The sequence below is a fragment of the Lissotriton helveticus genome, chromosome 5_1, assembly GCF_964261635.1.
Source record: "Lissotriton helveticus chromosome 5_1, aLisHel1.1, whole genome shotgun sequence".
NCBI classification, from domain to species: domain Eukaryota; kingdom Metazoa; phylum Chordata; class Amphibia; order Caudata; family Salamandridae; genus Lissotriton; species Lissotriton helveticus.
In genome coordinates this window covers 435,768,225-435,781,423 of record NC_136065.1, presented here as the reverse complement: position 1 = coordinate 435,781,423, position 13,199 = coordinate 435,768,225, and the positions used below count along the sequence as shown (strand labels likewise).

The following is a 13,199-nucleotide window of genomic DNA, read 5'->3' as shown; positions in this document are numbered from 1 at the left end:
TATTAGACCACTCTCTTCCGCTCCTCCCCGCCGCATCCCCATTGGAGGCGAGAATTAAAAACGAACAGCCCTCCATGATTAAACTGCTGGAATGTTTGATTACATTTTGTTGGCTGACATTACAAATGACAGGGGTGTTACAGCGAGACTTGCTGCTGGGCGGAAAATGAGCCCATCCATTACGGCGAGCAGCCAACCACCCCTTTCAGTCAATAGCTGCCAGCGTAAGGTACTTCTGTCAAAATGTTTAGCAAACAGAAAGGGGAAAGAACGACAAGCACGCGAGTGGTGTGCACGCGCCACAGCGAGACATCTGTTTTGCATTATCGCACACGCATCTGTGCACGATAATTGAAAACAGATGTGGCCCGTGCGGGTTACCGCAAGCAATAGGCCGTGGGCGGAGCAAAGGCGGGACATGCACCCGCCTTTGCCCAATTGCGTGCTGTCTTTCTTAGAAAGACGCAAGCAAAGCCCAATAGCCTGTGATCAAAAAAACACGCACAAGAGTGTGGTGAGCTCGGTGAGCTTTCTGAAGCCCCTTACTAAAAGTCTCGCAAGTAGCGCAGGCGCGGCTCTGGGCTCGACCTAAAAATGGTAATATAACTCTGCTGGTTATAAAACTACACATGATCACAAGAGGGCCTTGGTCTTTTTTTCTTCATTCCATTTGATGCCTCTGAAACGGACAAATATGACAATTGACGTAAACTGGATTGAAGCAGCCTGGTATCTTTCTACCAGCATTTGGCGCGTGTCTGCCAAGGCACGTTTTATTAAACCGGCATATTTAACTTTGTGTGCATTATCCCATAGGGAAAGCTAAATACTCTAATTGCATGTAAATAAAAACTCCAGCAACAGCATAGACTCCATTAAAATAAAACATTCCCCTTGCCTATTGAGGACAATACATTTAACTGGTAGTAGAAGTTCTTCTGACAGTGATTCAATCTTCAGTTTGACCATAACAAAGAGCACAAAATGTGTCCTGTCTGCTGCTGATCTCATCACAAAACAGATGTTTAATGGCCTGCCATCAGAACAGAAAATGGCGCGTTCTCAGTTTGTTTTTCTAGCAGACTGAATGGTGGCAATGGTAAAAAGCGAAGTTTACAAGGAAATGGAGACAGCCAAACAACCTTGTGAGAGACAGTCCCAATCACACGTTTTATGATGTGCCTTTTATCACTGGAGACTCCCTTTAACTTAGTATGTGTTTAGTCTATAGCACAGATTAAATGTATTTGAAAACAAATCAAGTGCCACATGTGATTTTATTTAAGAAGTGTAGAGTAATGTATTGTTATATTCAAGTATTCTTAACATCCTTGATCCTACCGACATATCACTACGTTTGGCGCTCTCCATTCCTTCTCCCAGCCCACTATGCATCTAACTCGTTACCCGCAAGAAGCCTTAGCATGCAAAAGAGCAGTTCAAAATTAGTAACATGGCATTAGAAATCTGAGTTAATAAAATAAATATATACATTGTGTTGAGGACGCTCTTATTAAACACCGCCCACCCGTGAGCCAAGCAAGTTTGCATGAAAAATAAACAAGCGCGACCCAGCCTACCCGAACTCACAATGTGCAATGTTTATAACAGCGGGACTGGATGCTTCACTTGCGGCGAAAAAAAAGGTCCCCAGAGTGTCACGCCGCCAGTAAAGCATTCAATACCCGCGTGCACATCTACTGTCTCTTCTGTCTCTCCGCGTGCACGTTTAGGAATCCGTATCGATTCCAAAAGCTCCTCGTCATGGCGAGAGCAGCGCAAGCACGCCGCTAACGCCAGACGAGACCTAAAAAGGTCAAATACATATAAGACAAGGAAATTAGCTATGCCAGTTCCACAAGGACTGATCAGGGACATACTGATGGCCATTGCAATGAGTTAAGCAAAAGCAGATGAAGGAGTCACAAAATATTACTGATGCATTAAAGAAATGATCAAGAGAGGGATGAAAGAAAAACGTGGTGGATGTATGCAGTTCAAAAGGAGAGTTTTTTTCTGTACCATTGATGGGGTGTAGTACAATTTTTTGATCAGAGTAAATACTATTATTGTGAACGTAAGAGCAACCACCAACTAATCAAAGTAAGGAAGGGAGCTTGTTAATAATACCACCTGAATGAGAATTAACCAAGGAAGATAACTAGAATAGAAACATCAAATAAAGGAGACATAATGAAAACAGTATAGTTAAGTGACTTTCCATCTCCACCCAGTCCTAATAATGTCAATGTACAGTAGAGAGAAGGTTATCAAGCATACCTTAAACAGTTTGGGGGGTCTGGCATCATAAATCAGTGGTCTTTTCACTAAACGGAGATCATGGGTAGCAATAGTGGCAGTCGTCCTTTTCTCACACACGTCATCATGAAGTTTAGTCTAAGAGAAAAGTTTAAAAGGCGTTAGTGTAAACAGTTAGATATCAAATCAAGTTAACTCAGACGCTTCTAATAGATCTTGTGGCTTGTTTTTATTTTCCTACAAATTGTGAAAACGTGATGAGCCTCTGAGTAACAACACATGATATTAATCACAAACCAAGCCCGAGAAAAAAATTAAACTTTGCCACTAACTGTAGCTTGTGAGATTAGAAACAAACATTTCCAGGAATGAGGTATACAGTAGCAACATATTCTAAAGTTATCGGTTTATAAAATTAGAACGATAATTTCAGTGACCCAATATTTGTTTTGTCAAATGATAAATGGGAGGGTCTCAATCACCTGTATCTCGTACTGCGGTATTTGGCACTTGTTCAGTCAAATAGAGGAGTAGATGATTCTGTCCACTTTGTATAGTGATGACATTTCTTAAACCAAAACATGAACTCAAGGACACTATAGAACATTACATTTTGAAACCTCATAGAAAGCTGTAGGTATAATGCAAAGGCCCTCAATGTTAAGATGGAAGGCTCCAGTTGTGGAAGTGACTACGGGGATAGAGCTTGGGTTATTCAAGAGGATTTTGAGTGCAATAGGTGAATGGTAAGGGTAAAAATTTAAAATGCATTTGCTGTCGTTTTTACTGAGTTTACTCTATAACCCTAATGGGAGAGAGCACGCTAAATCAGTTTTGAAGGCCCTCGTCTCATGTTATGCCACGGGTAAATGCGGAGGCGGGGAGTTACAATGCTATTATATCAATCAATCGCGAAGCGATGAATGATCTACATGAATCAGGGAGAAGCATTAGAATATTAGAGAAGGTGATCGATACCAGCTACAATTGGCACTCTGACACCCCTTTGACATATCTGGTCAACGGAGTTCCCAACATTCAAGTGTTCTAATTTTCTTTACTGAAAACCTTAAACCGTAGAAAGAAATGTAGGTGATAAAGTTGCATTAATTCAGTTACGTCAAACTACTTCCTTTAGGAGTTTCAGTAATCAGAAAACTTTAAGCACAAAACCTTAAATAACTACTGAATCATATGAAAGTGACAAAAATGTTTATTCAACAGTCCACACATACACATTATTACGGGTGTCACATCTGTATGTGTGAAACCAAACCTATGACTCGTTCTTAGAAAGTTGCAGATTTAGTCAACCAAACGTCATACTAAAGGGTGAGCTGCACCTTTCCAAGCCCATTTAGGCCTGGCTCATTGTTCTCACTGCCAGGATAATATGGGCAAACTGTTTGGAAACAAGCTAATTGCTGTAAGGGAGTTTTCCTGTGGCTGCTATTCATTCGTTACATTTCACCAAGATACTTCTCAATCCAGTTGCTGGAGCAAAATTTCAAAGCAAGTGTCGTCTTTATGAAACCCAGATCTTTCATATACATATTTTTTTTATCATATTAAAACAAAAGACCTAGAGACTCGTTATCTCCTCCAACCTTCAAAGACAGATTACTCAACCCCACTCTCTTTTCACTAACTGTTTTTCTTTGTAGCTTACATTCATCCCTTTTCTTTCTGTCACTATTGTTCTTTGCGTTCTAAATCTTCTTGGCTGGCCTCCTACAGTTACTCTTCATACAAGGTTATTAAGGAAGGTTTAACTCAAAATTCCATATTTGTAGGTCTTATGATGAGATCTAGTAAATGCTATTACGCCCAACTATTTTAATATTATGTCACCAAGAGAAATAACGAAAATGTCACAATTTTGTGGTTTGCTTTATTATCACAGCAAGCTGAGTGGATTGAAGGAGTCACACATTGGAAGCGCACAGATGTATATAATCAACTGCCATCATCTCCAGTACTAACATTACAAGACCAGAGCTACGGGATCATTAAGGAGTTTAATGGTGTCTCATGAATCCAGACAGAAAGCCGTCAATGCAAAGTTATAAATAAGCACAAAGTATCTTTCAGTGCCAGTGTCCACCTTCTGATACTTCCTTCTCCAGCAATCGCTACAAATTCTTTGCAGTTGAAAAACAACCTTCATTTTATTTTATATTACAAACAGTTAATTTTATTATTGAATGTATTGTATTGAACTGAATCATTACATAGATCTTCATACCCCTGATAGGGCTGCAAGGCACTCAGATTTTCTTTATGTTCCTGGCAACCTGTGCGGAATGCACTGTCTAGGAGTTTGTTGGGTGTGGCTAGACTTATGCGGGTGAGGTTGAGAGAAGTGTATAAGGGGTGGAAATGTAAATACAGTGTGATGTAACTAAGCATTGACCGTACAACCACAAAATTGTTTGGCGAATCCTGCAGGGATCAATATGATCGTACAGACATTTGCACCCCCAGCTAGGCCCTCTGGGTTACAAGGCATTGCTGAACTTCAAGATACATTTTTAGCCCCTTCCTGCACTCACTTCCTGTGTCCCACACCTGTTCAAGGATTGCTGGACAGTGATGGATACATTGATGGGGACAACTGGTATGATCAGCAAAGTGATACTACAGTAGCGCTTCAGTGGAATCTGTGCTCCGCCATACCAGCTTCAGTAGAGTGCCTAAATGCACTCACAGAAGATAGTAATTTCACAAAGCAGTCGGAGAGTAAGTAGACAAGATACTTCTCAGCAGGCACACACCTCTGGGATCACCCGATGAGGCCCGACAACACAGACACAGAGGTACGCCATAGAGAGAAAGCAGGGGGGTACCATGATGTAAACTGCTAAGCTCCTGTTATGTATTAACCCTTCTCCTATTCTTACCCCGCACAGTTACCACACAGCTATAGACTACATGACTCTAAACATTTCTCATTGGCACTTATTAAGAGATACACATCACTTGACAGAGACTCGATAATATAGACGCATATAATTAGTGGCAGACACTAACCATAGCGGTAACAATTTCTCGGCCTCAGAAGTGTAGTTGCAACATACACGGACCGTTAATGAAGGTCCTGGGCAAAGTTAATTTTCGACACACGAGTACCGGGTAGTTAAATGCTGGGTCAGGGGCTGAGGCTTTCTGGGTCCAGGATTTAGACACAAAAAAGTATTGATTTTGGTGAGGAGAAGGAGATAGCAAATGTATATACGTAGTATGTACAAGAATCAGGCACTAATTAATAAATGAGTAATCTTGAGCAGTTCAGAGGGCAGGTTGTCAGAGAGGGAGAGCAGCAAGATAGGTGAATATGGAAAAGAGGGCTCAGAATGAATGGGCAGTGTCGAAGAATAAGAGTATTGCAACAGAGGAAAACATAACTGGTAGCCTTATGAGCCCGGTATCGTGGTTGGTGTTCTGCACAGTCCGTGTACGGACTGCACAGGTGGTTTTCCTTTGATGCACGGACGTATTATAGAAGCCTAGCACATCAAGATATGTGAGCCAGGTTGGCCAGCTGCTTTAGCAGAGAGAAACAAGTAAGAGTATAGTGAAGGGCCAAACAAATGGTAACTGGAGTCCAACTACTCCTGGTGAAGCTAAAGTGTGTACTCTCTCACACCTACAGGGAAAGCAAATGTGAATAAAGTAAATATATTAAAACAAATCAGCAAGGTGTGGAGGTTATAATTAAAATAAAAAGCTAAAACAAACCAAAGGGTACAGAATGGGCCTGCTGCCTCAACTATAAGGGCTCTTTAACGCAGCAGTAGCTTTATTGCCCACACCTGAGAAAACTCCCTAGCGTAAAGGATACTTTTGTCAACTGCCCAATATATTCGGTGTATGAGATTCTGCATAAAATAAGTAGAGTGAGAAAGCGAAAGTAAGTGCTAGGTAACTGGGAAGAAAGATGCTGCGTATGTGCGGTGTAGATTAAAAAACGTCAAACATGACAGAAGGAGTAGTTTCTGTCCTGTAACTCCAGTTCTGTAGTAGGGGTATCTCTGTTATAGTCATAATCTAGTGAATAGTCCCGCCCATGTGCGTGGACCCCGGAGCAATCAAAAATAATCTCTTATAGTGTTAAAAAATGCAGAAAAGCATAGACACTTAAGAGAGAATTTAAAGACAGATAATGCAGCCTAAAAAGGCTACACTGTCCAGTACTTCAACTAGAAATTCCACCATAAAATCCACAAAACAGCAAAAGCCTGTACAGATTTCCCTTGCTTCACCAGCAAAATCCCTCAGGAATGATAGAGAGAAGAACCTGGACAGACAAGCCCCATAGGCTGCCATTATGTGGCTCAAAACAGGATACTGTGCCTTTAAGAGAATCTTCCAGAACCTTCTCCCAGTATCCCAGAATGCATAGCAGGTCCAACTTACTTTCAGTTCTTTTTGAAGGCGTAACACGCCAGACCTGTAGCATTCCATAAAGGAATATGTCTCTCTCCACCGGGGAGGAGGGAGGGCGCTTATGACTATAACAGAGATACCCCTACTACAGAACTGGAGTTACAGGACAGAAACTACTCCTTCTGTAGTAGGGGATCTCTGTGTATAGTCATAATCTAGTGAATAGAATGGCAAGCCCATCCCCACACCAAAGCGGCGGTGGAGAAAAGAGAATTAACGCCACTACTGTGCGAACAGATTTCGCAGCGAAGCCTGCCCAACCTGAGCGTCTGCCCTGGCATCAGTGTCCAGGCAGTAATGCTTAGCAAAGGTATGAACCGACTTCCAAGTGGCCGCCTTGCAGATTTCTGCAATCGGAACATTACGGAGCAATGCTGTCGTGGCAGCCTTGCCCCTGGTGGAATGAGCATTAGGCTTACCTCCTAAGGTCTTATTAGCTTTTTGGTAACACAGCTGTATGCAGGACACAATCCACCGAGAGATAGACTGCTTAGAGGTCGCAAGACCCGTCCTGACAGATCCATAATTGATGAACAATTGGTCTGACCTACGAATATCCCTGGTTTTATCCAGATAAAACTTCAGCACCCTCGGAACATCCAGGGAATGCAAAGACCTTTCCGCTGGAGACGAAGGATTCTGAAAAAACGTAGGTAAAGATATAGTCTGATTGATATGAAAATCAGAAACAACCTTGGGAAGAAACTTAGGGTGAGTACGCATAACAACCTTAGCAGCATGAAATACAGTATAAGGTTCTTGGCAACACAACGCCTGAATTTCACTCACCCTACGGGCCGATGTAATGGCCACGAGGAACGCCGCCTTCCAGGACAGGTGCTGCAACGAAGCCTTATGAATAGGTTCAAAAGGCTCCTTCATCAATCTGGACAGCACCACATTCAAGTCCCATGAAGGCGAAGGAAGCCTGACAGGAGGGAACACTTTCTTCAAGCCTTCCAAAAAATCTGTGATCACAGGGATCTGAAAGAAGGAAGTCTGTGAAGGGCATTTCCTGTAGGCAGTCAAAGCAGCCAGATGAACCTTAATGGAATGGACATTAAGGCCAGACTGCGCCAGATGTAGCAGATATGGAAGGATGACATCTTCCTTGCATGTCGTAGGGTCATAGTTCTTAGACTTGCACCAGATGCAAAACCTCTTCCACTTGTAAGCATAAGAAGTCAGAGTGGAAGGTCGCTTAGCCTCCTTCAGTATGTCCATACAATCCGCTGGGAGATTCAAATGGCCATATTGCACTATTTCAGGAGCCATGCCGCCAAACTCAAAGACGAGAGGTTGGGGTGCACCATCCGCCGCCCGAACTTCGTGAGAAGGTCCGGCCTGCACGGCAGCTTCATGTGAGGAAGGAGAGACCGGTGAAGCAGGTCCGTGAACCACCACTGTCTGGGCCATTCCGGGGCAATCAGAATCATCTTCGCCCTGGATTGGGAGAGCTTGATGAGAACCGCTGGAATCAGGGGAATGGGTGGAAAAGCGTACAGAAAGCTGTTCGACCAGTTGATCCATAACGCGTTCCCCAGCGTCCCTGGCTGGTAGTACCTGGAGGCGAAGTCTCGGCATTTGCTGTTTTCGGCGGTGGCGAACAGATCGATGTCTGGAGTGCCCCACCTTGCGAAGACTTCTCCTAGCACTTCGTCGTTTAGGACCCACTCGTGGTTTTCCTGAATCAGTCTGCTCAGCTCGTCTGCCTGAACATTCTGCACACCTGGCAGATGAGTGGCCGTTATCGAGAGTCCTCGGGCCAGAAGCCAGTGCCAGATCGCCTGTGCCTCCTGAGACAGAGTGCGCGATCTCGAGCCCCCCTGCTTGTTGAGGTAATACATCGTGGTCGTATTGTCCGTTTGCACAAGCAGAGAGTCGGTCCGGAAGGACGGTTGAAAAGCCTTCAGCGCCAAGTGAACAGCCCTGAGTTCCAGGAAATTGATGTGGTACGTGGACTCCGAAGGGGACCACGTCCCTTGAATCTGCAGGTCTCCGGAGTGCGCTCCCCATCCCAGGAGAGAAGCATCCGTCACGATCGTCTGTGTGGGAATGTCCTTGTGGAAAGGAACCCCTCTGAGGAGATTCTCCGCCGAACACCACCACTTCAGAGACTGAAGAGCATGTAGAGACAGTCGTATCCTGTCGTCCCAAGATCCTCTCCTCTGGTCCCATTGATCTTCCAAGCACTCCTGCAGCGGTCTCATGTGCAGCCGCACATGTGGCGTCAGGAAGATGCAAGAGGCCATCGATCCCAGCAGAGAAGACACCGTCCTCACTGTCGTGGATGGAGTGGACAGGAGAGCCTGAGCCTTCCGAAGGAGTGATAAACGTCACTCTTCCGAAGGAGACACGCTTGCCGACAGCGTATTGATGGAGGCTCCCAAGTACTGGATTCACTGGACCGGAGTTGGAACAGACTTGGACATGTTGATGTGCAACCCCAGCTTGTTCAAGAGAACGCACGTCTTCTGGAAGTGTGCTTGAGCTTCCGAGAAGGAGGAGGCCTTGATCAACCAATCGTCCAGGTACGGGTAGACAAACACCTTGTTCTTCCTCAGGTGTGCCGCTACCACTGCCATGCACTTCGAGAATGTCCTGGGCGCAGACTTCAGACCGAACGGAAGTACCGTGTACTGATAGTGATTGGTGCCGACTTGAAATCGCAGGAACTTCCTGTGTTTGTGTGCAATGGGCACATGGAAGTATGCATCCTGTAGGTCTATGGCACAAAGCCAGTCTCCCCGTTGCAGCTGAGGATAGATCTGATGCAACGACAGCATGCAAAACTTTTCTCTGCGAATCAATTTGTTTGCCTGTCGCAAGTCCAGAATGGGCCTGAACTCGTTCTTGTCCTTCTTGCGGACCAGAAAGAACCGAGAGTACAGACCTATTCCTCTTTGAGACAGAGGTACACCCTCTATCGCCCTTTTCCTTAACAGGACGTCGGCCTCCGCCTGAAGCTCGCGCAGTTGATACTGCGAGCTGATCGGAGGAATCGACGGAGGAGGGCTGGTGAAACGAAGACTGTATCCATTGCAAACAATATTCAGCACCCACTTGTCCCGAGTAATTTTTCTCCACTCTGCCAGGAAAAATTGAATGCTTCCCCCCACCGGAGCGGGTAACGGACGAAGGGGAAGTAACTGCTCAGGGTCGAGACCCAGCCGGGCCCTTGGTCGCGGTAGAGGACTGCTGTGCACCTCTACCCCTCTGACGTTTTTGGAAGGGTCTTCTGTACTGCTGCTGTTGTTGCTGCTGCTGATGTTGCCCAGAAGACTGTCCCCTTCCTCGACCCTGCGACCCAAAACGCCGTTGGAATTGGCGGAAGGGTTTCTTATCTTTGGGCTTCTCCAAGCCCACCGCCGTCAGGGTTTCCGCCTCGGCCTTCATCCTGGCCATCTCGTCATCTGCGTGTTTCCCGAAAAGGGTATCCCCGGAAAACGGCAGATTTGCCACACGCTGTTGCGCCTCAGGTTTAAGCGACGTCAACCGAAGCCAAGCATGGCGCCTCTGATTGATACCGTGGCAGTACCCATGCGCGGCCAGCAGGGAGATATCCGCCGCGGCGCTAATGGCCTGGTTAGAAATCAGCATCCCTTCCTGGACGATCTCCATGAAATCCTCTCTCCGGTCGCGCGGAACGAGGTCCGCAAACCGTTCCATGGAGTCCCACAGTGCACGGTCGTATCGTCCCAACAACGCCGAGTCACTGGAGGCCTTCATCGTTGTAGAGGACGTCCCACACGCTTTTCGTCCAGCAGAGTCAATCCAGCGGCTCTCCTTATCGGGAGGCACGGTGGAGGCAGGAGAGGTGGCATGGAGCTTCCGAGCCGCCGTCACAATCACCGAATCCGGTGTCGGGTCCTTCCGCAAGAAAGCCGGGTCCGACTCAGGAGCCCTGTATTTCTTCACGAGCCTGGAAGGCGCAGCTTTCACCACCGCCGGCGTAAGGAAGAGTTGTTCCGCCGGCTCAAGTAGTCCTGGCACCAAAGGCAGTAGGGGGCGAGACAGGTGTTTCTTATGTAATGTCTCAAAGATCACGGAAGTTGAGGGCGTAGGGGCCGTAACCTCGATCCCCAACTTCGCCGCCCCGCGCAGGAGAACCTCCTGGAACGTGCCAATGTCATCAATCGGGGACACCCTCGTCTCATGTGAATCTGACAACGTAGGTGAGTAGGAACGGGTCCCCGAGGCAGAATGAGACCTGGACCTATGCCTCCTATGTCGATGCCTGGATCTCGAGGAGGATCCGCGTCCACTCCTTGACCTGTCCCGTCTACCTGAGCGTGACCTCGATCTCCTGGGTCTGGGACGCTCCGCCGGCCTCCCCGGGTCGGACGTCTTGGGTTTAGGAGGAACCTTCGACTTAGGAGTCTTCTTCGGAGGTGTCGGGAGTTGGGGCATCGACACCGATCTCGGTGGCACCGGGGGAGGAGGAACAGTTGGAACCGGGGCCTGAGGCGCCGGTAGAGGAGGCAACGGAGGAGGGGTCGAAACCCTCGGAGGTGGGCCCTTAGGCAAAGGAGGCAAAGAAGGTGGTGCAGTAGGCTTCTTCGGGGTATACACCTCGGAGTATGCCGTTCCCGGCGAGCCACCATCCTGTCCTGACTGTGGGGAGCCCCCCACAGTCCTGGGCCTGTCCTTACGACCTCCTGACGTCGACGATCGGTGCTCAGACGTCGATCGTGGTTCCCTTGACGGCGAGCGGCCCTTCGGCGTCGACCGTTTCACACTCCTCGGCGTCGACCGGCTTCTCCGCCTTGACGCCGACCCAGACGAGATGGACGAACCTCTAAATCTCGACGACGGGCGAGGACGCCTCGACGTCGACCTCTTCGATCGTCTCGACGTCTACCTCTTCGAACGCCTCGACCTCTTCGACCGTCTCGACGTCGACCTCTTCGAACGCCTCGACGTCGACCTCTTCGAACGCCTCGACGTCGACCTCTTCGAACGCCTCGACGTCGACTTCTTTGGCGCCGGAGACCTCCTCCGTCTCGACGGCGACCTTGATGACGAGGATCCCCTCGTCGCCGACGATGTTCTTGTCTTCGACGGCGAACGGCGGTGTCGCCTCGACGGCGAGCGCCGACGCTGGGCCCTCCGATGCCGTCCACTCGACGCCGACGGGCGATGTTTTCTCGACCCAGAGCCCTGGGGAGACCGGGAACTGGCCGTGGACCTTCCTCTCGACGTCGTGGTCATAGCAACTGAACCAGACGGAGACCTTGGACGTTTGCTGGACTTCCTGCCCCTGGGGTGCCCCCCAGAGGCCTCCGCATGGGCAGCAGAAGCCCCTCCAGACCCACCTTGAGCCTTCAGTCTTCTTTCTTCAAGTCCCTGAAGTCTGATTTTTCTCCTGTCCTTCAGGGTCCTGCCAGAGAAGCCTCTACAGATCACACACTCCTCTGGGATGTGGGAAGAGGGAAGGCAGAGGATACACACCTCATGGGGGTCTGACTTGGCCTTCTTCCTGGAGCACTCTGGGCATTTATCAAATAATGCAGGCATTATGGACAGCCAAAGAGAGCAGAAATCCAAGAAGAAAGTCACCAAAGTACTTTAAAAGTACACAAAATCGAAATTAGTGAAAAACACCAACAAAACCCTTGAAAAGGGAGAGCTCAATGCTCCAGGGTCCTGCTTGCAGAAGCCGGAAAAAAGAACTGAAACTAAGTTGGACCTGCTATGCATTCTGGGATACTGGGAGAAGGTTCTGGAAGATTCTCTTAAAGGCACAGTATCCTGTTTTGAGCCACATAATGGCAGCCTATGGGGCTTGTCTGTCCAGGTTCTTCTCTCTATCATTCCTGAGGGATTTTGCTGGTGAAGCAAGGGAAATCTGTACAGGCTTTTGCTGTTTTGTGGATTTTATGGTGGAATTTCTAGTTGAAGTACTGGACAGTGTAGCCTTTTTAGGATGCATTATCTGTCTTTAAATTCTCTCTTAAGTGTCTATGCTTTTCTGCATTTTTTGACACTATAAGAGATTATTTTTGATTGCTCCGGGGTCCACGCACATGGGCGGGACTATTCACTAGATTATGACTATACACAGAGATCCCCTACTACAGAACTGCATATTCAGATCATTTCAACTACCTGTAAAATGTGTGCTCTTTCAGGCAATTTCCTAAGGAAACTCCGCTATATAACACAATCTTTTCCCCCTACCTGTTTCCACATTTTTGGAGAACTAACCCAAGCTCAATTGCCACACCTTCGAAGCATTGGAAAGAGTCTCTTTCCCTAACTGCCTTCGAAACCGGTGTTTTTAGGCAACTTATTTTGTGTGTGCTGGGGATTCCCTGTGCTCGTTATGGAAGCAGAACCCCGTGCCCAATATTTAGTACACCCCAAAAATGCAAATCTCTCAATTTACATCAGGTGGTTTTGCACCATGCTGTGCACCCTCCCTACCGTTAGTTTAGGAGAATAGTAAATAAACTAGGAAAATTCAATAACTGAATTTTAGACAGGAAAAAGTT

General features: G+C 47.2%; 1 protein-coding gene across 1 annotated transcript in view; it reads right to left on the bottom strand.

The window, feature by feature from the left end:
- The window catches only part of LRRC47 (leucine rich repeat containing 47), a 184,292-nt gene that overhangs the window by 133,879 nt on the left and 37,214 nt on the right, over window positions 1-13,199 (bottom strand). Inside the window, exon 3 of the mRNA XM_078642635.1 lies at window positions 2,281-2,397. Within this exon, the coding sequence (XP_078498761.1) occupies window positions 2,281-2,397 (117 nt within the window). The remainder of the gene's footprint in view (window positions 1-2,280; window positions 2,398-13,199) is intronic.